We start from the raw sequence: 25,805 nt of genomic DNA, 5'->3' as shown, positions 1-25,805 counted from the left end.
AGGAACGTATCACTTTTAAAGTATGCACCTTAGTCCACAAAATCATTCACGGTGAAGCCCCTGCATACATGTCTGACTTAATAGACCTGCCACCCAGAAACGCTAAAAGATCGTCCCGAACCTTCCTCAATCTCCATTTCCCTAAGTGCAAAGGCATAAAATACTAAGTACTGCACGGATCAACCTTCGCTTACATGAGCACGCAATTCTGGAATACACTACCACGCAACCTGAAAACGATCTACGAACTAACCGACTTCCGCAAACTACTGAAGACTTATCTCTTTGAGAAAATCTACAGCAAGGATCAAAACACATGAAGTCCATACACACTAATAGATACGCATCAACACACTCTCTTCTGAATTCTCTTCCCCCGTATCCTCACCACTCTTAAAACTCTACCCACAGATAAAATTGTTAGACCTTTATGTTCCCTTAATACTGTTTTATCGCCCCTCAACTCCCCATTGTTTTATTCCATTGTTCTATTCCCAAATGATATCCTGACTTTACTCTGTCTTCCCACAACTCTTCACAATGTAACCCATAAGCGTACTGTAACAAATTGTATTTCCATCACTCATAATGTATTGTAAGCCACACTGAGCCCGCAAATAGGTGGGAAAATGTGGGATACAAATGCAAATAAATAAATAAATAAATAAATAAATAACAATGCAGTTTAAAGTTTCTTATTCAAGTAGCCTTGAATCTTGCTGAATAATTAATATCTGTCCTGACTACTATTTAAATAACAAGGTTTTCACAGATTTCCAGACTTTCAGGCTTATTTTCTAAAGTGATCGCCGGCCATTTCCCGACATAAATCGGGAGATGGCCGGCGATTTCTTAAAAGCGGTGAAATCGGTATAATCGAAAGCGGTGTTTTTGACAGCATCGCCACTTTCCCGTTGCCTCGCCAGCGAAAGTTCAAAGGGGTGTGTCGGTGGCTTAGCGAAGGCGGGACATGGGCGGGCATGGGCGTGGCTACCAGACGGCTGGCTTTCGCGGATAATGGAAAAAAAAAAGCTGCGTTAAGCAGTATTTCGCCCGGTTTACTTGGTCCTTTTATTTTCACGACCAAGCCTCAAAAAGGTGCCCCAATTCACCAGATGACCACCGGAAGGAATCGGGGATGACCTCCCCGTACTCCCCCAGTGGTCACCAACCCCCTCCCACACTAAAAAAATACAAATAAAAACCTTTTTTGCCAGCCTCTATGCCAGCCTCAAATGCCATAACCACCTCCATGACAGCAGAATGTGTTCTATCCTCTGACAGCCTTTCCCTGTTTCTGTTGTGGCTCTCGGGTAAGTGTGACACCTTTTCTGTTGGGTGCACTGCAGAGTCACATCAGCAATGCAGTGTGGTGGGTGTAGGGTAGTGGGCTCTACTCCCATGGTGCTTTTCCCCCTGCTAACTGGGTCAGAGTGTGCCCTGTTTTGTTTCCGGTACTCCGTGAGGTAGTGGCCATTTTTGTAAGCCAGTTTTAGATCCCTTTCATGTGTTACCCACATTAGAGAACTTAGTTATTACCTTGAATTTTACTGAAAGAGGGCATTGTACACCATTCTGCCAGCTCTGACCTACTGTTAATCTCAGTACCAGGGAGACTCTTTGCCAGTGGGGCACAACCTCTGATCTGCAGTTAACTGTGAGTAAACGTGCTTATTCAAATAAAGGACTTTTTCAAAGAGATTAGTCTTCAGGTGTCAACTGGTGTGCCAAGGTTATACAGCAGCAACAAGTCCTAGAGGCCTGTGTGTATGCAGGTCCCTGGAGCACTTTTAGTGGGTACCGCAGTGCACTTAAGGCAGGCGGACCCAGGCCCATCCCCCCTACCTGTAACACTTGTGCTGGTAATGGGAGCCCTCCAAAACCCACTGTACCCACATGTAGTTGCCCCCTTCACCCCTAAGAGCTACGGTAGTGTTGTACATTTGTGGGTAGTGGGTTGGGGGGCTCAGCACCCAAAGTAAGGGAGCTATGCATGTGGGAGCTTTTTCTGAAGTCCACCACACTGACCCCTAGGGTGCCCAGTTGGTGTCCTGGCATGTGAGGGGGACAAGTGCACTACAAATGCTGGCTCCTCCCATGACCAAATGCCTTGGATGTCACCGGGTTGGAGATCGCCGGCATTTTTTTCCATTATCGCTGAAAAACAAAACCGGCCATCTCAAACCCGGCGAACTCTGGCATTTGGCCAGGCTAAACCGTATTATCGAAAAAAAGATGGCCGGCCATCTTTTTCGATAATACGGTTCTGGCCAGCTGTAGCGCTGCTGACACAATAGATCGCCGGCAAACTATTTGGCCGTCGACGTTCGATTATGCCCCTCTTTGTCTGTTACCTTATGGCCTTATATCTTTTGGGTATTTTGTTCCAGCCTATATTCTTTTGTGGAAGGGAATGTCCGCTGCTATATCCTTCTCTGATCACAATGAGCATACTGGGACACAATGTTACATGAAATCAATATAGAGGAAGCCTTGTAACATCTACGGACCCTTTTTCTGGCTGCTCTTATTATTTATGACATTTATATCCCACAGTATCCCAAACCTATTATGGATCATATACATAAGTATATAATATTGCCATTCTAGGACAGACCAAGCTCAGCATCCTGTTTCCAACAGTGGCCAATCCAGGTCACAAGTACCTAGCACGATCCCAAAAAAGTACAATATTCTTTATTCTGCTTGTCCTAGAAATAAACAGTGGATTTTCCCCAAGTCCATTTTAATAAAGGTCTATGGACTTTTCCATTAGGAAGCCATCCAACCTTTTCTTAAATCCCGCTAAGCTAACTGCTTTTACTACATTTTCTGGCAATGAATTCCAGAGTTTAATTACATGTTGAGTGAAGAAAAATGTTTTCCAGTTTGTTTTAAATTTACTACTTTGTAGCTTCATTGCTTTGTAGCTAGGGAATTTAGCTGATATTCCCAAACACACAAGGTTGCAGTATTTGATTTGTGGACTTACAACCATTTGCAATGTCATCATTCTCAAATCTGAGAGTGATAAATAAAGATGTTATCTGTTTAATCCTCCTTCACTTCCACAGTTGCATAGTTTCTGTACTACCTGTAATCTACATAGTAACGTAGTAACATAGTAGATGATGGCAGAGAAAGACCTGTACGGTCCATCCAGTCTGCCCAACAAGATAAACTCATATGTGCTACTTTATGTGAATACCTGACCTTGATTTGTATCTGCCATTTTCAGGGCACAGACCGTAAAAGTCTGCCCAGCACTAGCCCTGCCTCCCACCACCAATGCTGCCACCCAATCTCAGCTAAGCTTCTGAGGATCCATTTCTTCTGAACAGGATTCCTTTATGTTTATCCCACGCATTTTTGAATTGTTACCGTTTTCATCTCCACTACTTCCCCCGGGAGGGCATTCCATGTATCCACCACACTCTCTGTGAAAAAATACTTCCTGATATTACTTCTGAGTCTGCCTCCCTTCAATCTCATTTCATGTCCTCTAGTTCTACCGCCTTCCCATCTCCAGAAAAGGTTTGTTTGCGGATTAATACCTTTCAAATATTTGAACATCTGTATCACATCACCCGTTTCTCCTTTCCTCCAGGGTATACATGTTCAGGTCAGCAATCTGTTCCTCCACAGATAAATCAGAGCCAATAATACCTCTGACTACAGACCACTGTGGATGGTGTAATAACTAACTCTCCTGCGGATATAGCAGCCAGGAATCTCTTCTCTGATAAGCCCAATGCAGCCTCTTCCCATTAACACAACAGCCTTGCAGAAGCTGGTCTGTTTCTCCAGAGGCAAAACCAGTCTTGGTGCTCTCTCTGAACAAGAGGCAAGAATGGCAAAAAGAGACCCACCAGCTCCTCACTTCTTTTGCCCAGACAGAAGCAGAGATCCAGGCACTCTAAGCAGCAAGAGCAGCTTTGCATTCATCCTGCCCTGCAGTCCAGACCTGGCTGCTGCGCCTCCTCTGCAGCCACAACACAAGCACAGTTAACCCTACACATACTGGTCTACTTTAAAGTGTTGTAACAGAAGCAGTGAGTCCCGTCACCACAAAGCCAAACAGGGAACCTAAGGCACTACTCAGGCTTCTATAAATCAAAAATTAGAGTGAGGCAAGGTAAAGGGGTGACAAAACGGGAGTTCAGTAAAAATAAAACACCTGCTCATGAGACACATGAGAACCAAGATCCTAAATGTGCTTATCCTGGAAGGTAATAAATAGAAAGAAAAGAAAATAAGATGATACCTTTTTTTTTATTGAACTAGCTTAATACATTTTTTTTTAGCTTTTGAAGATAATACCTTCTTCAGATCAGAAATGAGCAAATGTTAACAAATATCAGAATATATAAGTGAAACACAATGGCAGTCTCACAGGAAGAGGGAGGGGTAGGTTAGGTGAGGAACAGGGAGAGATGGAAAAAAAGAGTGAAAAAGCAGTATGATTTTATGGTTTAAAGTGGGATAGAAAGCACAGATCTTTGTGAAGTCCTGTCAGGTAGGTGTCAAAATATCTCATCATTTTGACTTCAAAAGTCTTACTTCCTGGACTGTCAAAAGTTTCCTTTTAGTATTCTCACCATTGAATCATTGATACAGTGTTCTGGTTTTGTAAAATGCTTTCCACAGAGGTGACATTGTGATGCTTAATATTATGTCTATATAAGTATCCTGAAAGAAAGAGAAAAGGGAAAGCCAGCATCTCAATGGTACTATATAGGAAATAGGTTATTAGCTGTGAAAACTGGCTAGAGAATGGGGAACAGGCAGCTGATACTTCTGCGAACTCAGTGCTCAGTCAATAAAGGCATTTTAGTTTGAGGCTCAGGTGACCAAGGGAATCTGGTTAGGTGGATTGTAGGAGGGCAGGGTCAGAAGGTAGATGAGTTCAATTTGTTGAAGGGCATGGTTTATTGCATAGGAAAATAGGTGCCATTATTCAGATGCATGTTCATCCTTGTTAGTGCATGAAAGAATTAGGGTTACCACTCGGGGCCCATCCCTTGCAACTGTAGATAAGCTGCAAAACCCATAATATGGAAAGTTAGCATTTATCCACTCTGGGTGTGCTTTAAGAAGGGCAAAATCCTTGCATAAATTAAACCCCTCCTCCTCAGAATCCTTCTTCAGTGTGCCACCCTCTGTTTACCTGTCCACCACTGGCACCCTGTTGTTTTTAGAATCAAGTTCCAAATTTCAGGGCACCTCATTTTGATTGCCCTCAATAGCCATCTGATTTTCCTATTCCTTTCTCCCCTAGTTCCCGTCGTTTAAAGATCCTCACAGTTCAGTTTCACTGTTCTTGGGGGAAGGAAAAGGGGAGCTTAAGCAAAAGTCCAGGGTCGTCGTCTACAATATTGTCAACACTGTTTTTATTAGATGATATTAATGCCCACCGACATTGTACCTATATAAATACTGTCGCATATTGAAATCCTAAGCAAGGTTTTACTCTCCTTTCGGAGATCTCTGCACTGGTCAACGTCACCCTATTTTATAAAATTCTCCCTCTCTCACGCTCCAGCAGCATCGCCACAACAAACATGGCGGAACGAGCCACCCGGACGGCTGCTGGTGCGTGATGATGTCAGCGGAAGTTCCGGCGCGGCCCTGCAGGAAGTGTTTGTGCGGTTTTTTCTTCGCTCAGAGCGGCGGCAGTCGGGAGCGCGGGGCTGTGGGCGGTGAGTGTGCGGAGCCCGGGCTGCTTGGGGCGGGAGGGGAGGACGGTCCGTCGGAGCCTGAGGTGCAGATGTCCCGTTAGAGCCTTGCGGGAGCGGCGAGTGCTGTTAATGACTGCTGCATAGTTGGTGGCCTGTGGAGGGCGCTGTCACCAAGTCACCCAGAGCCGGGGCCTGCCAATGCCAAACAGTGTCAGTAGTGGCCTGCACTGCAGACTCGAAACTTGCCCTTTGCCTGGCCCCCCTTTAATCTGTGCCCCCCCCCCCCCCCGCTCTATATCGGTGCTGGGGTTTGGTTCTTCTCTAATCCAGGTGCTCTGTGCTCCCCTTCTTCTGCCTCCCAGAGCCAAACACCCACTCTAACCTATTCTACTCCCCCATCCACCACCTTTAGCCTTCCCCTGTCATCACTATTTCCTACCCTGTAGGCTCCAAGAACCCTAGTTTACTTAAGTTTATTTAGCACTTGCTATACTGCCTTAACGAACTTAGCAGATCAAAGTGGTTTACATAAAAAAATGGAAGCGACCAGAAAGGAAGGACAATATTTGAAAGATAAAAGCCATCTACACAAGTTAAGAGTTGGGGAAGGGAAAGGAGAGAAACAAAAATGGGGGTAGGGTACTCCTATAACGAGATGCTCACTAGAAAAAACAATGAGGCATATTTTCAATGGCACATAAAGACCATACAGCATAAACAGTCTGCCCATCAGCAACTAAACTCTGTAATTCCTTCCTCTCCCTCAGAGATCCTCTGTACATTCACATGCTTTCTTGAATACAGATGCTCTCCAAGGTGCCCATGATCAAAAGTAAACACGGGTGCCACTAGCACCTGCATTTACCAACACAGAATGATCAGAGCGGTCTACAGCAGCAAACAACGAGCGTTCCAGGCCTTAGCACAGATAGAATGCAAATGTAGTCAAGCACATTTAAATGAGGTCATTTTGTATTCCTCCCCAATGATCAGAAAAGAACGCATGAAACAAAGGTGCTTTACTGCTGTAAAAAATACGCCAGGTCCAAGCAGGTGTTAGGGTGTTGGACGAGAGGATTTCACATGATTCTCATGCTTCTCCCATGCTGGTTGTGAGAAACAGCAGACCCGAATGTGAAGCACACATTGGTGTTCTTGACCTGCCTCTAAACTTAAAGTGGCTATGCTTCATTAAAAAAACAAACACATATTGACATCTGTTACTTGCAGTTAAATATAAGCATTAAGAAAAAAAAAATTAAAAACGCTTATATTAGGCTGCAGAAAACAGATGCCAATGTGTGCTTCACATTCGGGTTTTACGAGGCACATGCACACAAGCTGAGCTTACTGCTGAAGTCTCCTCATGTGCCAAGCATAGTCCTCCCGCCAAACTCTCTAATGCTCAAAGCTATGAGCGCACCTATATTTGCTTCTCATTAGCTTTGAGCATTAGGGTGGTGGTCTGCGCTGTTCCAGTGGTATTTTTATGGTGCTGTTCAGAATAGTTCCAGAGTTTCAGTCATCGGCTCCCTTGAGTCTACCACTTCTCCCTTTCTGTTCATTCAAATTTCCCAATAGGAGTCATAGTGGGTTACAATAATAGTACTGTACAAGTTAAGATTTCATATATCAAGATACTTATCGAATAAAAAAGTTTTCAAGGCTTTTCTAAACTGAAAATAATCTGCAATATCTCGAAGTTGTGTCGGAGTCGAATTTCATAACTTGGCTGCAGAACAACTAAAAGAGATATAAAGCGTTTATACTGAATCTTATTAAACAATGGAAGATTTAAATTCAAAGAATAATTATACCTTGAAGGCTGACAAGATAATGGAGAGCAATCATAATAAATCTTAAAAATCAGGCAGATCATTTTAAAATCAATTCTAGCCATATCTGGCAACCCTCTTCCTATGATTCCTTGTTCTGGAGCTTCGTTTCCATTGAAAGAGGCCTGCTTTTTGTAAAATTGAGGACATTTAGATGACTGTATCATGTCTCCCCTTACCGTGCCTTTCATTTGGGTCATGGATGGACAGCCTCTGGCCCACCATTGAATTTAATGCAGACCATGGGAAGTCTATACAGAAAACATCCACACAAACATTAACCAGAGTTTTGTTGTCAGTGAAACTGTTGAATGCAACTAAGGGATTTACTTGTTTGACAGTGTTCGCAACTGTTTGGAAAGAGTAGAAGTATAGGGTAACAGACCATTTTGTTAATAATTTATGTTCATTCAGTCAACATGTGGAAAAAATGGAACCCCCTTACAAAATTTCAAAATACTTTGCAAATGTTTAAGCATTTAGTATGGCCTTTGAAAATAGATTAGTATAATGTTTTTTTTTTCCTTAGTTAATTCATAATTTGTGCATAGTATCCTTCAACCTGAGCACATTAACACAGTCTTCAATGCCTCTGACTGATAGCTTCATCAGTTATGCACTGATCCAGTTTGTTTCAGGCATCCAATATTCATTTGCATAGTTTTGAGGCATCTGTTACTTTTGTTCTGTAAACTTTCTCTTCCATTGCACACTTGAGTTTTGTAATGAACCAGATTTATATCGCGACTGTTTGGAGGCCAAGCTGTCGGCTCAATGAATTCTGGGGTTTCGTTAATTAAGAACTGAACTGTTTTGTGACCTCAATGTGCTGGAGGTCCATCCTGTTGAAAAATAAAGTACTCAGAAATGTCTCTAATGTCAGGCAGAAGTTTCTGTTTCAGTAGGACATCTCTGTAATAATCACTATTGATTTTAACATCTGATTGCATGAAATGATTGCTTGTCCTAGGTCAGAGATACTGACAGAAACTATTAAAGCTCTGCTGAATGTTGATCGAATGTGCAACAAATGACTGGCCGCTATCAAGCTCATTTTCAAAGCACTTAGCCTCCCAAAGTTCCATAGAAACCTATGGAACTTAGCCTCCCAAAGTGCTTTGAAAATATGCCCAATATTATGTCTTCCTTTTTTGTGCTGGTTGGAGCATAGACACAATCGTTTTGACTGTTTACTAGTGAAGCTGCAGAAAACATTTTTTCATCAGTGAGCCAAATGAAATTCTGCAAACTTGATTGATAATGTTTCAATAACAGTTTGCAGTGTTGATACTGGACGTGTTTGTTAGCTTGTGTCAGCTCAGTAGCCCTTTGTCTTTTAAAGCACTGTAACCAAAGATCTTGCGTCACAATTTCACCTACCGTTGATTTTGAAATCCCAAGTTCGCCTGGTATTTGTTGTATTGTTTGATGAGTCTGTGGTTTATCCTCCTGGCTTAACACAAGCTCCTCAACTCTAACGATGTTTTCTTCAGTTCATTCATTTGTGTATGCTCGCTTCCTGCTCAGCACTTGGTTGATCCTTTTGTATTTATCTTTTGAAATAGTTTCTTTAGTCCGCCAAATGTCCAGCCCTTATTAGGAAGCTTTCTTAGCAAACACGTTGTGCCATATGCGTTATTTTGTCACAAAAATTGAATTGCAACTTTATCTTCTTCATTAAACACCATTTTGCAAAAATTATTTTTAATAATAGTACATTTATTTTGGGGTTATTTGGGAAAATGTTGGGGGTCCTGTTTTTTCTGGACACCGTGTATTTTAAGTAGTTATACTTTGGATTGACACTATATGGTTTATATCCTTGTGAAGGTGTGAACTCTAGAAGTGCACGTAATACTCCAAATAGGTCTCACCACAAACTTATGCTGAGCACAGTCACCTCCTTTTTCCTAATGGCCATTCCTCTTCCTATGCATCCAAGTATCCTGGCTTTTGGAGCTGTTTGGTCCAAACAGACAGGCAAGGTCTTACACACGTGATCAGTCATAGAAAGTAAACCCTAAGGTCCAAACTGAATAATATATTGAAAAGACATAAACCCAACATGGCCATTTTTCAACATGTGCCTGTTTCAGGGGTTATGTACAATGATGCTAGTGTCTTCAAAACTAAGAAACATATAGACATTGGCATAAAATAATGAGTTATACATGTTCACTCATAATCATATTACATTAAAATAATGAGAGGGCTCACTCCGAGATATTCTGCTTATTGAATTTGGATGACTATCTGGAATTAAATAGTGAAGAACAAGTTTTGATATAGTTGCAGTCGATTCAGCCAGAACCCCTACCACTGCATTTGTGGAATAATCAAATGCATCATTTACTTCATATAGAAAGATTATGTGCATTGGGAAGTAGCTGTAAAAAGATCACCCATTCATCCAGACATGAACTCTTTTTAGACTCTTTGACTTCTAGGTTATGTAGTGGATTATTAAGTGCTTTACAATGTTGAATCGTTGAGCCCTTGGTGATGGTGACCAACTTCTGTTAGGTAGATATAGATTATGCTGTGAATTGTTACTTTTCATTTTGATTTGTGAAATGTTGAAGTGGGGTGGGTGGAAATTGGTGTTTAGTGGATTGAGCATTTGTTCTGTGTTCTAGGGTATACATTGTTGTGGTATGGTTACAAAAAGTGAATAAAGATGATTTTTCAAAAAAATAAATAGAAGGCATATAAATTCACTCATTCATTCATCAAACAATACATATTGATGAAAATAAACTTCAGAAATGTTTTACAAAAAATAAGCTACATACTTCAGTACACGTGTAGGCATGGACAGATAATGATTGGTTACTGCAAGTAGCATCACCAGACATCTATTAGATAGTCATACAAAAATTCTATAACATAATAAAACACTGCACTACCTTTTCAATGAAAACATATGCTGGGACCAACTTCAAAATGATGTAGGTCCTAATTTGCCTTCAGTCCAACTGTACACCACTACCATAGCCATTAGGGATGAAGGGGGGCACCTAGATGTGGGTACAGTGGGTTTTGGAGGGCTCCCATTTACCACCACAAGTGTAACAGCTGGGGGGGGGATGGGCCTGGGTCCGCCTGCCTGAAGTGTACTGCAGTACCCACTAAAACTGCTCCAGGGGCCTGCATAGTGCTGTGATGGAGCTGGGTATGACATTTGAGGCTGGCAAAAAATATTTTTAAAGTTTTTTTTTTTTTGAGGGTGGGAGGGGGTTAGTGACCACTGGGAGAGTAAGGGGAGGTCATCCCCGATTCCCTCTGGTGGTCATCTGGTCAGTTCGGGCACCTTTTTGAGGCTTGGTCACAAGAAAAAATGGACCATGTAAAGTCGGCCAAGTGCTCGTCAGGGACGCCCTTCTTTTTTCCATTATCGGCTGAGGACGCCCATGTGTTAAGCACACCCCAGTCCCGCCTTCGGTATGCTTCTGACGCCCCCGTGAACTTTGGTCGTCCCCGCGACGGAAAGCAGGTGAGGACGCCCAAAATCGGCTTTCAATTATGCCGATTTGGGCGACCCTGGGAGAAGGACGCCCATCTTCCGATTTGTGTCGAAAGATGGGTGCCCTTTCGAAAATAAGCCTGATAGTAACATAGTAAATGATGGCAGATAAAGACCTGTATGGTCCATCCAGTCTGCCCAACAAGATAAACTCATTTTACATGGTATGTGATATGTCATATGTATGTATACCTGAGTTTGATTTGGAAACAGAACCAGAATTTTTCTTTATATGTGCTACATTATCTTCTAAACAAAAGGATCTGAATAGGGAAACATAGTTTGTCTCTACATTCTATGAAAAATGTTTTTAGACAAACTCCTAATCTCAAAAGTATAAAATAATATTGCCACAGAATGTTGAGGACATGAGTATGTGACTGCAGAAATCTTTAGAGAGACGCCTAGGTAACGCTACAGCACTTGTGAGTGCTTGCTGGACTGTTAAGGGGTATAGTGGGTTTAGGGATATGAGCCTGTCAATTCTAGCTTTGCTTTCTAATTCTATGCTCTTTTCAGTCACGCTGACTAAATTTGAATGGACTTGACCTTTTTATCTACAATCACTACAGACATGGGTCCTCGGCGGAAAACCGTCAAACCGTACATTATAAGCAGCCAAGGCTCAGAGGCCACAAGAGTGGATGGTCTTAAAGATTATATGAACCAGCTGTCCCATGAAGTCCTCTGCCACATATTCAGGTGAGGAGCTTGCGTCACTTATCTGTCTTTGATAGTTAGTTACCTGGGGTATAGTACTGTCTCCTCAGAAAGCTGGTCAAATGATTTTTCTGTCTCCCTAATCAGAAGAATTTATCTGTATTTCTTACTGTTTTAGTGCCAGTAAGATGTAGGGCTTCCTTGTCATCAAGCAGATGCAGCCATTACAGATGGGTTGTTTCCATCAACCAGCAGAGGGAGATAGAGAGCACACTTTTTTCAGTGCCTCATACCAGCTTGCTCCACTGCCTCTCTTCAGTATTCTCTATCTCCCCTAGCAGAGTGGCTGCAGCTTCTTCGAGCTCCATCTAAAATTTGCCTGGAGGTTGCTCCTGTGCTTTTCCCAGTTGTTAGCAGGGGTGTTGGAGGCTATAGCAGCTTCACTTTAAAGGCACATAGGTTCGCCCTTTCCCTGCCTTACCCATACCTCCGTGGATGTGGACACATTGCATAGCTTTCCCTGTCCTTCCCCACCAACAGTGGATGCAGGCACATAGGTTCGCCCTTTCCTTGCCTTTCCCACTCACCTAAGCCTCCGGAGTTCTATTTACCTCTGCTTTCCTCACAGCGTTAAAAAAAAAAAAAAAAAGTTGCGTCGCGCTTAGACGCTGGAACAGAGGTTTTTCCATGCCTTTTTCTGTGGGACCGGAGCTGTGATACTCGGTCCAGTGAGGTAAGAGTGTTTTCTGACTCCTCCGGGGTGGGCCCGCGATTGGGGCGATTTTGGCACGAACCGCCATTTTGAATTTTACCGCCATTATCGACGATGGCTGCGGAGACAGTAAAGCGCTGTTCCAAGTGTGGCAAGCGCAGATCAGCAGCGGGGCTCTGTAAATCGTGCTGTACAGACGTTAGAGCCGGCCCGAGCATGGCGAGCAACGATTCTTCGTGCTCTGAGCTGGCAGCGGGCACCATTTTGAATTTACCACATGGCGCGACCTCCACTGAGACGGAGAGTCCTGAGCCCGGGGGGAGGCCTCGGAGTGAGGCTGATATGGGAGCTACTAGCCCCGGCAGAGATCCGGGTGCCCAGGGTGAGTTTTTCTCCCCTGATTTTGTCTTATTAATGCATAAAGCATACATGCTTAAAAGAGCTCTCCCACAAAGCCCGGCATGGGCCTCTTCTAATGCCCCCCCCCCCCCCCCCCCCCCCCCCCCGTGAATTCTAGCCTGGGTATGCCCTCTGAGGCGTTATTCCCTGATAATTGGCAGAATATGAAGCGCAGAAGGGCTCATTCCCCTTCAGAGAGTGCTGCACCTCCATTCCCCCCCCCCCCCCCCCATGGTCAGGCTGCGAGGATTCGGAGGACTCTGGCAGGCTTTCATGGTCTGAGGAGCCAGAGTCTGGTGCAGAAGTGACTCAGGATCTGGACGATCCCTCCGCGGTGAGGATTTTCCACCGTGATGAGCTGCCAGCGCTTATTTCTGATGCCCTGCAGGCTCTCTCTATTGAGGACCTTGCCAGTGGCACAGCCTCCTCTGTGAATCCTAGGATGGCTAGTACCAAAAAGCCTGCTCGAGCCTTTCCTTTGCATGACTCCATCCAAGAGCTTATTTCGGCTCAATGGGCTGACCCCGAGGGACCTTTGAAAGTTTCCAGGGCTATGGGGCAATTATACCCTCTGAGTGAGGAGCATATGGCTCGCTTTGCTTTGCCTAAAGTGGATGCCCTAGTCAAGCTGTGACAAAGAGAACTACCCTCCCTGTTGAAGGAGGTGTTGCCCTGAAGGATATTCAAGACCGTAGACTGGAATCAGCACTTAAACGGTCATTTGAAATTGCAGGTCTCACTATTTGGGCGTCTGCATGCAGTTGTTATGCTGCTAGAGCCTGCCTGGCTTGGTTGCAAGAGGCAGTGGATCAGCCCGGTGATGGAGCGGAGCCCTTTTCAGATGTGGCTCCGCGGATGGAGTCGGCCTTGTCCTTTCTTGCTGACGCCCTTTATGATATTGTCAGAGCTTCGGCTAAACACATGGCAGTAGCAGTGGCGACTCGCCGTCTTCTTTGGCTACGACATTGGGCGGCGAACATGGCCTCTAAGCAAAGGTTGGTGAAGTTGCCCTTTCAAGGCCTTCTCCTGTTTGGTGAGGAGTTGGAGAAAATTGTGAAGGGCCTGGGTGAGGCTAAACCCCAGCGCTTGCCAGAAGATAGGCCTCGGCCTTCCTCTAAGGGTGCGGCGGTCCACTCCTCTTACAGACCTCGCTTCCGGGAAGCTCAAAGGTACCGCCCGGGGCGTTCTGCTGGGTTCACTTCTCGTGCCCGTTTTCAGCAGAGGAACTCCTTTCGCTCGGACAAACGTTCCACAGCCACGGGCTCAAGCCCTGGAGTTCAGGGGCGACCCTCTCAATGATGGTGCGCTGGCCCTCTCCTCGAATCCTGTCATCGGAGGACGTCTTTCCCTCTTTGCCGAGGAGTGGGCCAACATTTCCTCAGATCAGTGGGTCTTGGACCTGATCAGAGACGGTTACAGAATAGAATTTGACGCCCCTGTAAGAGACGTGTTTGTGGAGTCCCGATGCGGTTCTTCCGCCAAACAAGGTCTGATTCAGATAGGGGCCGTGTCCCCGGTACCTCCCGCCGAACACGGCTGCGGCCGCTACTCCCATCTACTTTGTGGTGCCGCGAAAAGGAGGGTCTTTTTGCCCTATTCTGGACTTAAAAGAATTAAACAAGTCCCTGAGAGTGCGGCATTTTCACATGGAAACCCTGTGCTCCGTCATTGCGGCGGTACAGCCAGGAGAGTTTTTCACGTCTCTGGACCTGAAAGAAGCTTACTTGCACATTCCAATTTGGCCCCCGCACCAGAAGTTTCTGAGGTTTGCGGTGATGGGAAAGCATTTCCAGTTCCAGGCCTTGCCTTTTGGCCTCGCCACAGCTCCCCGCACCTTTTTGAAGGTTATGGTGGTAGTAGCTGCCTTTCTAAGGCGAGAGGGTATTCGGGTTCACCCGTACCTGGACGACTGGCTCATTCGAGCAAACTCTGTTGCAGAGAGTTAGCATGTAACAGCCAGAGTGGTCTCAGTACTTCAATCTCTGGGCTGGGTCGTCAATTTGGCCAAAAGTCACCTGACCCCCTCGCAGTCTCTAGAATATTTGGGGGCCAGGTTCGACACAGCCTCGGGGCATGTGTACCTACCCGAGCAAAGGCGGTGCAAGCTTCAGAATCAGGTCCGTCTGCTCCTGAGGATGCCCCGCCCGCGAGCTTGGGACATTGTCCAGCTGCTTGGATCGATGACGGCCACCATGGAACTGGTGCCCTGGGCGAGAGCGCACCTGAGACCTCTACAGTATGCTCTACTCCAAAGATGGTCTCCAGTATCTCAGGATTACCAATGCAGACTGTCTTGGCTCCCTGCGGCCCGACTCAGCATGCTGCGGCGAGGAATGCAGCTGGCGCTCCCCGTTTGGTGCCTAATGGTGACAGATGCCAGTCTGAAAGGCTGGGGCGCACATTGCAAGGGGAAGCATGCCCTGGGTCTATGGACACCTGAGGAGTCGGAGTGGTCCATCAGCCGCCTAGAGTTGAAAGCGGTGTTTCAGGCGCTTCTGGCCTTTCAAGTGACCCTGGAAGGATTGGCTGTCAGAGTGATGTCGGACAACACAACAGCAGTGGCCTACATAAATCGACAAGGCGGCACTCAGTGCAGAGCTCTAGCCGCGCAGGCCGAACAAATTTGCCACTGGGCCGAGCTGCATCTACAGTTTCTGTCGGCAGCTCACATTGCAGGTCAGAGCAACGTGCAAGCCGATTATCTGAGCAGCATCAGATCGATCCAGCGGAGTGGGAACTTGCTGACGAAGTGTTCCTGCAGATATGTGCCAAGTGGGGCAAGCCCGTGATCGATCTAATGGCGACAAGCACCAATGCCAAAGTCCCGTGCTTCTTCAGCAGACGGAGAGATCCTCGCGCAGCGGGGTTGGATGCCTTGGCTCAACCCTGGCTTCCGGGCCTACTGTATGTGTTCCCTCCGTGGCCCTTGATAGGGCGAGTGCTCCTGCGGATTCGGCTGCATCCAGGAGAAGTGGTTCTCGTCGCCCCGGATTGGCCCAGGAGGCCTTGGTTTGCGGACCTCCGACAGTTGCTCGTAGAGGATCCCCTTCAGTTACCTCCGGTTCCCAAACTGTTGTCACAGGGTCCGGTGACCATGGAGGACGCCGGCCGATTGAGAGGGCGCAATTGAGAGGCAGAGGCTATTCCAATAAAGTAATTACCACTCTCCTGCAAGCCCGCAAGCGTTCCACTTCCGTGGCTTATGCCAGGATTTGGCTCCAGTTTGAAGTCTGGTGTGCTTCCAGAGAGATCACACCCCTGCGGGCTCCTGTCTTGCCGATTCTGGACTTTTTGCAGGATGGTGTACAAAAAGGCTTGGCCTATAATTCCCTGCGGGTGCAAGTGGCAGCGTTGGCGTCCCTGCGTGGCAAGGTTGAAGGCGTGTCTTTAGCTGCTCATCCGGATGTGGCACGGTTTCTTAGAGGGGTGCTTTGGCTCCGTCCTCCCGTGTGTGCACCTTGTCCAGCTTGGAACCTGGGGCTAGTGCTGAAGGCCCTTTGAACCGCTTCGGCGTGCTTCAGAGAAAGATTTGACACTGAAGGCCGTCTTGTTAGTGGCCATTACTTCGGCGAGACGGGTGTCAGAGCTCCAGGCGCTGTCCTGTAGAGACCCTTTTCTGCAGTTTTCAGAGTCCGGGGTCATGGTTCGGACCGTGCCTTCCTTCTTGCCTAAGGTGGTTTCAGCGTTTCACCTAAACCAACCTATTTTCTTGGCCTCCTTTGTCGAGGAGGAGTTTCCAGAATCTTTTCGGCAATTGCACCTGTTGGACGTGCGCAGGACTCTGCTGCAGTATCTGCGAGTTACTAACTCTTTCAGGACCTCTGATCATCTGTTTGTTTTGCTATCAGGTCCTCGCAGAGGGTCTCCAGCATCTAAAGCCACTATTGCCCGCTGGCTTAAAGAATCTATCTTTTCAGCTTATTTGCTTGCCGGCCGGCCTCCGCCTGATGCCTTTAAGGCACATTCCACTAGAGGAATTTCCTCTTCTTGGGCTGAAACTGGAGCACTCTCTCTTCAAGAGATTTGTAGTGCAGCAGCTTGGGCTTCTAAGCTCTCTTTTGCCCGACATTACAGGCTGGATGTGGCTGCCAGGAGGGATGCACATTTTGGAGAGGAAGTGCTGGCGCGTGGTGTGGTTTGTTCCCACCCTATCTAGGGATTGCTTTGATACATCCCATCTGTATTGGCTGCATCTGCTTGATGACAAGGAAGGGAAAATTAGGTTCTTACCGTGATAATTTTCTTTCCTTTAGTCATAGCAGATGCAGCCATGATCCCTCCCTGTCTGATGCTATCTGCTGTAAATCTATTTCAGGTTCTGTTCGTGTTTCCTGGAGATTCCATCCTTGGGAGAAAATCGGAAAACAGTCTTCAGGATTCTTGTTCAATTAAAGGAGGATGACTTAATTCCCTCCAGTTTCATGTTTTGGAGGATGAGTTTATTCCCTCCGGGAGGATGAGTTTATTCCCTCCAGTTATGTCTCAGTGGAGGATGAATTTATGCCCTCCGGGAGGATGTTTCATTCCCTCCATTCTGAGTTAATGCCCTTTGTTGTAGGGCCATCGTTCACTGTGAGGAAAGCTCATGTTATTCCCATTGCGGTTTGCCATACTGCTTTGGAAGCTTCAAATACTGAAGAGAGGCAGTGGAGCAAGCTGGTATGAGGCACTGAAAAAAGTGTGCTCTCTATCTCCCTCTGCTGGTGGATGGACACAACCCATCTGTAATGGCTGCATCTGCTATGACTAAAGGAAAGAAAATTATCACGGTAAGAACCTAATTTTCCCTTCTGTGCTTCCTCTTTGGTTTTTGTCCAGTGTATTCTAATAAATCTCTTCTCTTACCATTAAATCAAAGGGTGTCAAACTGCAATCCTAGAGGGCTTCAAACCAGTTAGATTTTTGGATATCTTTAATGATAGTGCATGAGACACATTGTGTGTATTGCTTCCATATTCTGCAAATATATCTCATGCATATTTACTATTTATATACTTGAGCTTCCTACTATATCATTAATCTTTTTCTGTTTATCAACTATTACATTATGACTAAAATCTTGTATGGTCTTTCACTTTATTCACATATCAAAATTAGTACTCTAAATTGAATAAGGGACAGAGTCTCTGGTCAAGGCTCAAGTACTGGTAGGAAAGCAGTAATGTCATCCAGCATAGATAAAAAGATTCATATAAAGCTGGTCCAAGGTCACACCCAATGACGATATAGGGATACCGAAAAGTATAGGAGAAAGGGGGAGCCCTGAGGTACACCACAGTTTTCCATTTGGCTGAGTGAGCTCCCGCCTTCTTTACTGAAGTACATAGGTAATGCCACACTGGGAAAAGACCAAGGGTCCATTGAGCCCAGCATCCTGTCCACGACAGCGGCCAATCCAGACCAAGGGCACCTGGCAAGCTTCCCAAACGTACAAACATTCTATACATGTTATTCCTGGAATTGTGGATTTTTCCCAAGTCCATGTTGTAGCGGTTTATGGACTTGTCCTTTAGGAAACCGTCTAACCCCTTTTTAAACTCTGCCAAGCTAACTGCCTTCGCCATGTTCTCCGGAAACGAATTCCAGAGTTTAATTAATGATGATTAGAAAGAAAACCATGAAATCAACTCCGCACCTTCCCCTGTATACCCAATTGACGTACTATTCATAGCATTAAAGCATGGTCAACAAGGTTGAAAGCACAAGACAGATCAAATTGGATAATGATTGCACATTGACCTCCACTCAATAAGTTCTTTTTCCATAAGTCACTAAAATGTCTATCACTGTTTCCATACTATGATTTTTCCTAAAACCTGACTATACGAGGCTTCAGTAGCATAGTTATGACTTTTCAGCCCTTGTCCTGAACTACCCCTTAGGTAGTTGCATTTTTGGGATGTGTTTTATGAGTGTGCTTGAGAGAGATTTGCATGCAATTCCTCCATTGTACTCTAGTCTATTGCATCCAGCTAGCTAGGGTTTACTTGAAGGTAGAGTTGTAAACTTCTGGTCTAGCATTTTACATATCTGAAGGGGGCATCATTAAAATTGGGAACCAGACTGCAAAATGGTCAGCATCACCACTTGGTTTAGATCCTCATTTGAGTATTGGCTTCCTCAGTATGTGAAAATTACATGGAGAATGTGAGAGAGAGAACAGAAAGTAAGTGGTCTTTGCTGAATCTCTTCCTTTTGCACAGGTACCTCCCCCTGCAGGACATCATGTGCATGGAATGTCTGTCCCGGAAGCTGAAGGAAGCTGTGATGCTGTATCTGAGGGTGGTGAAAGTGGTGGACCTGTGTGCAGGCCGTTGGTGGGAATACATGCCTACAGGTGAGAACCCAGGAAAAGAAGTCAGACCTGCTTTCAGTGCATGTGTGGAACGTTTGACTTGGATGGACTAGTTTCAGCCTTGATGAGCTACATAGTTTTGACTCTAGTTACTCCTGCTCATGGAGTACAGTACACAGAGCTATTGCCTACCAGAGCCAATTCATTCTTGGGGCAGTTGTGTGGCAGGGTGTGCATAAGATACACACCTTTTCTAAGGGACAGTATGTGCATTCTTTCCCATTCAAAATTACCCCGTGGAAAGTACATGCACACATTTACTCTTGGCTGTTTATGCACAGTTTTCCCAGTTTATTTACATATATATTTTCTAAAGTTTTTGTATAAATGTTAACTCTGCTCCTGAGAATGTATCTACTCAGGTCATACAGGCTGTGTGTGCAGCTGTTAGAAGAGGCTCTTCTTGTTTTTTGTTTTTTTTTTCTTTTTGCAGAAATGCCTTTTAAAGTTACCCCTGTATTATGATAAGCGGTATTTTCATATGTTGTAATATTTTAGCTAGTTCCAGCACTGTATTTTGCATTAGATAATGTGTTATTTGTTTTATGTATACTAATCTAACTGTAATTCAGAATAAGGTGGTGGCAGTGGAGGCTGCAGGAAAATGGACAAATGTAACAGTACCTGAACCAGAAGTTAGAATTTTTAGGGGGAAAGAAAAGAAATGTTATGACTTTCTGGTGGTGTGATCTGCAGGGTCTCTCAACTTAAGCTACTCAGCTGGTCAGCTTTGGGCATTGTTGCCTTGGGCTTTCTCGCTAATTCTCTCTCCTATGAAATGATGTGCTTCCTTTCCTACTGTATTATATGTAAACTGCTCTGAAGAGTACTCTAAGGGGGGAGTATATTGAGTACCATTAAATTTGAAATTTTCTGCCACCTGAGGGCCAGTGAGTTGTAAGTCACCTCTGAGACTAGCCCTTATATTCAGCAGGGGTCACCTGACTTGCACAGGAGGTCTTTAAGCACTTAGACTATACCAGAGAAAAGCCCCGGACCCTTCTGCCACACTGTTGTCATTAGGTTGTGTGACTGCTGCTTCCTGTTTATATGACAATGCTTTATTTTTCACATGCACCTCATCTCCTTAGGCTTCACAGATTCCAGTTTCCTGAAGTTGCTGAAAAAGATGCCTGACATTGAGCAACTGTATGGCCTTCATCCCAGGTACCTTGAGAGGCGACGTGTTCGTGGGCATGAAGCCTTCAGCATTCCTGGGGTGCTGGAAGCCTTGCAAGCGTGTCCTAACCTACTGGTGAGTGGTGCTGGGAGAATTCCTACACCATATTTCCAGGCAACCATGAGACCACCTAGTCCTGCACTGAAAAGGCATGATTTGGAGGAAAGCACCATTAAGTATAATGGAAGGGGAAGGATAGAGGAGTTAGAGGGAGTGAAATTGGAGGGGTAATGATAATTGTAATGCTGATTACAAAGCTTGCAATTTTTGTAAAGGTTAGAAGTTTAACGCTGAACCGTCTTGGTACTGAGAACTTTATTGTGGATATTACAAATAAAAGGGATTTAAAGATAAGTATAATAGAATGATGCAGTGATATATAGTTCAAGCGTAGTATAGAACATACTGCAGGTTCTTATACACCTGAACTGAGAGCTTGCTGAGGACTGGTTCTTCTTTCCTGTGGACCAGTGTTTTACTAATATGGTACAAATATTTCAGAAGCAGTTTGCACGCAGTTCCAGCCAGCTGACTTTCTCTTTGCTTTCATCTAGGGAGTGGAGACTTCTCATTTGGAGCTTGTGGAAGCCATTTGGATCTACATGCCCCAGGTTCACATTCTGGGCAAATTTAGAAACCGGAATGGGGCCTTCCCAATCCCACCAGAAAACAAACTGAAAATTCCTATAGGAGCCAAAATACAGACTTTGCACTTAGTAGGTATGTGCTTAACTATGAAATCTGTGTCGTTGACGTAAAATGAATGCTCTTCCACAGCACTTTAAAAAAGCATTCCATAGCATCCTCTCAGATCAATCCAGAGACTTGTGGGTTATGCCCCTTCTCCAGCAGGTTAGATAGAGAGAACACCGAAGTTTCCCTCTGTAGAGAGCATGTGCAGCCTTCCTAACTTCAGTATTCTCTCTATCTTAGCAGGTAGAAGGAGCATATTGTTCAGCTCTGGATTACAAGGCTCCTATCCCGTTCCCTCGGGGGTGTTGAGCTCTTGGTGGGGTTTGAGGTGCTGAGGCATATTTGGGATACACCTGGTGGTGCCAGGTCCCTACCCTTCTCCCCCTATCAGACGAACAAATCTCCAGTAAGGTAGTCTCCTGCTTCTTTAAAAAAAAAAAAAAAGGGACATCTTTCTTAAACTGCATTGCCCTGCAAGCAGCGCTGAAAATTTGAGTGCTGGAAAGTCTACCGTTCAGTTTACAGCGAACGTGAGCAGGGCTGACAAGGTGCTGTGAGCAAAACTTTACTTTTACTATGTCTGTGCCGTCGGAGTCTGTGAAGCGCTGTTCGCGCTGCGGGGCGCATAGGTCCGTGTTGGGAGTTTGCGAGGCTTGCTCGGGGGTAGGAAAGGCCATCTCTGAGGGAGAAGACCGCGAGTTGGGGCCCGAAGTCGAGCAGCACAACGAGGCAGCTTTGGCGGGAAGCGTTAGTCTTTCGACGCATGCCTCCGCTAACGCCATTTTTTCTGTTAGGTCTGATAGGCCTGTAACAGAGAATACCACGGTTGCTGAAGGCGCGATTAAGGACAGCGCGGCGGCGGGGTCAGAGACGCCAGTTTTGGCGGGCTTTTCGCCGGAGTTCATTTTGCTCATGCATGAGGCTTACTTGCTGCGTGCTGAAGGAGAATGGCAGCCGGCGGCCATTTTAGGTGCTCCTGTGAGGGCAGAGGCGCAGCCGGTTCAGCAGCAGGCAAAACGGGCTCGTGTCGATTTTGAGCAGCCCGTTGCAGATGATCCGGTCCTCTCAGATCTTGAGGGCGAAATGGGGTCCACGGAGTCAGATCCAGAGGCCCTGGAGGAAGGGGAGATCCCCGCAGCGGAGGGTGATGACCCTACTGCGGCGAGGCTCTTCCGGAGGGAGGAGCTTCATTCTCTTATTGTGCAGGCACTGCAAATTTTGGGTCTCTCGGCTCCAGAGCCTTCGGTGCCGGTCGCGGTTAGTGCGTCGATAATGTCAGGCACTAGGGCCCCCCCGAAAGCTTTTTATATACATGAGGCTATGCAAGTTCTAATTCGGGCTCAATGGGAAACCCCGGAGGCTACTTTGAGGGTGGCTTGGGCTGTGGGCAAGCTTTGTCCGGTACGCCAGGAAGATTTAGAATCCTTGAGGCTTCCGGTGGTAGATTCTTTGATCACGGCTGTTACCAAGAAGACCGCTTTGCCAGTAGAGGGTGGAGCGGCTCTTAAGGATCCCCAAGAGAAGAAGCTCGAGGCGTCGGTTAAGTCTTCTTTTGAAGTGGCCGCTTTATCTTTACAGGCTTCTGTGTGTGGTTCGTATGTGGCTAGGGCGTGCCTCTCTTGGGTACAGAAGGCGTCGTCACCGGAGGACCTGATGGAGTATCTTCCTCTTCTGGAGTCAGGTTTGGCATATTTGGCTGACTTGCTGTATGATATCTTGAGAGCTTCAGCTAAAGGAATGTCTTTGGCTGTGTCAGCTAGGCGCTGGATTTGGCTAAAGCATTGGGCCGCGGATCTTCCTTCTAAGTCCCGTTTGGCTTGGTTGCCCTTTAAAGGTAGACTGTTGTTTGGTCAGGAGTTAGAACAGATTGTTAAGGACCTGGGTGAGTCCAAGGGCCGTCTTCCTGAGGATAAATCGAGAAGCCATGCGAGAACCTTCAGTTCACGTTTCAAGGAAGCAAAGAAATATAGGCCCGGTAGAGTCGGCGGTTTTTCTAAGCCACATTTTTCTCAGAAACAGCAACAGCCCTTTCGTCCTGTCTTCTCCGCAGATAGGAGGACGGCTGTCCAGTTTTGGAGAGGAATGAGCCAGGGTAACTACAGACGAATGGGTGCTCAGTATTATAAGAGAGGGCTACAAGTTGGAGTTTGCGCGCCCTCTCGCAGACAGTTTTCTCGAATCTCAGTGCAAGTCGGAGGGAAGACCGCGGCTGTGAAGGCTACCTTAGCAGAGCTACTTCATCTGGGAGCAGTAGTTGCTGTGCCAGCAGACGAAGTAGGTCAAGGCCGCTACTCAATTTACTTTGTAGTGCCAAAGAAAGAAAAGGCCTTCCGTCCGGTGTTGGATCTCAAAGAGGTCAACAAGGCCCTCGTGCGGCACTTCAGAATGGAAACTCTGCGGTCGGTCCTAGCAGCAGTCCAGCCCGGAGAGTTCTTAACAGCTCTAGATCTGAAAGAAGCCTACTTGCATATCCCCATCTGGCCTCCTCATCACAAATTTCTTCGGTTCGCAATTTTGGGTCAGCATTTCCAATTCAGGGCCATGCCATTCAGTTTGGCTAAGGCGCCTCGCACGTTCTCCAAAGTGATGGTGGTCGTGGTGGCTTATTTGAGAACCAGGGGGTTGCAAGTTTACCCTTATCTCGACGACTGGTTGATTCGGGCTCCTCATGCAGAGAGTGTGAGGGCCACGCAACAGGTGATAGCTCTGCTGCAGTCGTTGGGTTGGGTGATAATTTTTCAGAAGAGTTATCTCGAACCCACTCAGAATTTGGAATATTTAGGAATAAGATTGGATACGGCCCAGGGCAGAGTATTTCTACCGGATCAGCGTTGCTGCAAGTTGGAGACGCAAGTTTCTGCCATTCTTCAGATTCCGGCCCCGACAGCTTGGGATTATGTTCAGCTTCTGGGTTTAATGGCGGCGACGTTGGAGGTGGTGCCATGGGCTCGGAGTCACATGCGCCCTCTCCAATGGCATCTCCTCTCTCAGTGGTCTCCTCTGTCCGAGGATTACTCAATTTGTCTTCCTTGGGCTCCGCAAGCTCGGTTTGCTCTCCGCTGGTGGCTCCGGTCGGACAATTTGAGGCGGGGCATGCCTCTGTACGTGCCAGATTGGTGTATGATAACGACGGATGCCAGTCTGTCGGGTTGGGGAGCTCATTGTCTCGGACATTCTGCGCAGGGGACTTGGTCTGTTCAGGAAGGTCAGTTGCAGATCAATCTGCTCGAACTGAGGGTAATCCGGTTAGCCCTTGTGGCATTCGAGAACTTTATAAGCGGTCAACCAGTACGAGTCCTCTCTGACAATGTGACAGCGGTGGCGTATGTCAATCGGCAGGGGGGACGAGAAGCGCTCCTCTGGCGAAGGAGGCAGCATTACTATGTCAGTGGGCGGAGAAGCGGTTGCCTCAATTGTCGGCGGCTCACATAGCGGGTGTCTTGAATGTTCAGGCCTACTTTCTCAGTCGACACCGTTTGGATGCAGGAGAGTGGGTTTTGTCCCCGTCTGCCTTTCATCAGATAGTCGGTGGGGGCAGCCGGTAATGGATCTGATGGCTTGCTCCTCCAATGCCAAGGTAGCGCGATTTTTCAGCAGGGCCAGGGAGATCGGGTCCGAAGGGGTGGACGCTCTGATTCAGCGGTGGCCTTTGGACCTTCTCTACGTCTTTCCTCCGTGGCCGATGATCGGTCGGACGGTGGGAAGAATAGCTCGGCATCCGGGAAGGGTGATTCTAGTGGCCCTGGATTGGCCAAGGCGTCCTTGGTATGCGGATCTGATTCGTCTTATGATAGACTAGCCGTTGCGTCTACCTTTTCTGCCGGATCTTCTCTTCCAGGGTCCGGTGGTCAAGCAGGACTCCGCTCAGTTTCGGCTTATGGCTTGGCTATTGGTCGCGGCTGAGGCGGAAAGGTTCTCCGAGGAGGTGATTACCACTATGTTGCATGCGCGTAAGCGTTCTACATCAGCGGTGTATGCGACAGTTTGGAGAACTTTTGTGTCCTGATGTGACGCAGCTGGAGTTTCTCCGCAGTCAGCTCCCCTAGGCTCTATTTTAGCGTTTCTACAACAGGGTATGGACAAGCAGTTGTCGCTTAGCACTCTGAAGGTGCAGGTTGCGGCCTTAGCCTGTTTTAGGGGACGTTTAGGGAAGCATTCCTTGGCCTCTCATCCTGATGTGGTGCGTTTTTTGCGGGGAGTAGGTCAGTTGAGGCCCCCGCGAGTTCCGGTGGTACCAGGGTGGAGTTTGAATTTGGTGCTGCGGGCTTTGCAACGGCCTCCGTTTGAGCCGCTCAAGAAGTCTTCTTTGAAGGATGTCACATTGAAGACCGTCTTTCTTGTAGCCATGGCTTCCGCTAGACGGGTTTCGGAGATTCAGGCGCTCTCCTGCAGAGATCCTTTCCTTTGTTTTTCGGAGGCGGGAGTTTCAGTCAGGACAGTTCCTTCCTTTCTGCCTAAAGTGGTTTCACGTTTTCATCTTAGTCAAGAGGTGATGTTGCTGTCTTTCAAGCGGGAAGATTACCCTGATGATTTTCGGGCTCTCCGTTGTCTGGATGTTAGGAGAGCTTTGTGTGCTTACTTGGAGGCAACTAATTCGTTCAGGAAGTCAGATCATCTCTTCGTTCTGTTTGCAGGACCGAAGAAGGGCAATATGGCCTTGAAGGCGACCATTGCTAGATGGCTTAAGGAGATGATTTCCTCGGCATATCTGTTGATGGGGAGGTTTTCTCCGATAAGCGTTAAGGCACATTCCACAAGAGCGCAGGCGTC

General features: G+C 46.5%; 1 protein-coding gene across 4 annotated transcripts in view; it reads left to right on the top strand.

Annotated features, from left to right (window-relative positions):
- The first annotated feature begins 5,631 nt into the window (after nt 1-5,631).
- FBXO38 (F-box protein 38) overlaps nt 5,632-25,805 on the top strand; it is a 77,984-nt gene continuing 57,810 nt past the window's right edge. Inside the window, exons 1-5 of one of the 4 annotated variants that reach the window (XM_030211433.1) lie at nt 5,632-5,699; nt 11,609-11,738; nt 19,011-19,144; nt 20,254-20,417; nt 20,897-21,062. In XM_030211433.1, the coding sequence (XP_030067293.1) occupies nt 11,611-11,738; nt 19,011-19,144; nt 20,254-20,417; nt 20,897-21,062 (592 nt within the window). In that variant the 5' untranslated portion in view covers nt 5,632-5,699; nt 11,609-11,610. Of the gene's footprint in view, nt 5,700-11,555; nt 11,739-19,010; nt 19,145-20,253; nt 20,418-20,896; nt 21,063-25,805 lie in introns of all 4 variants that reach the window. The other 3 variants (XM_030211435.1, XM_030211436.1, XM_030211432.1) reach the window with 3 other exon arrangements.

Source organism: Microcaecilia unicolor, chromosome 8 (genome assembly GCF_901765095.1).
Source record: "Microcaecilia unicolor chromosome 8, aMicUni1.1, whole genome shotgun sequence".
NCBI lineage: Eukaryota > Metazoa > Chordata > Amphibia > Gymnophiona > Siphonopidae > Microcaecilia > Microcaecilia unicolor.
The sequence above is the reverse complement of the archived record's forward strand: the minus strand, read 5'-3'. Positions and strand labels throughout refer to the sequence as shown.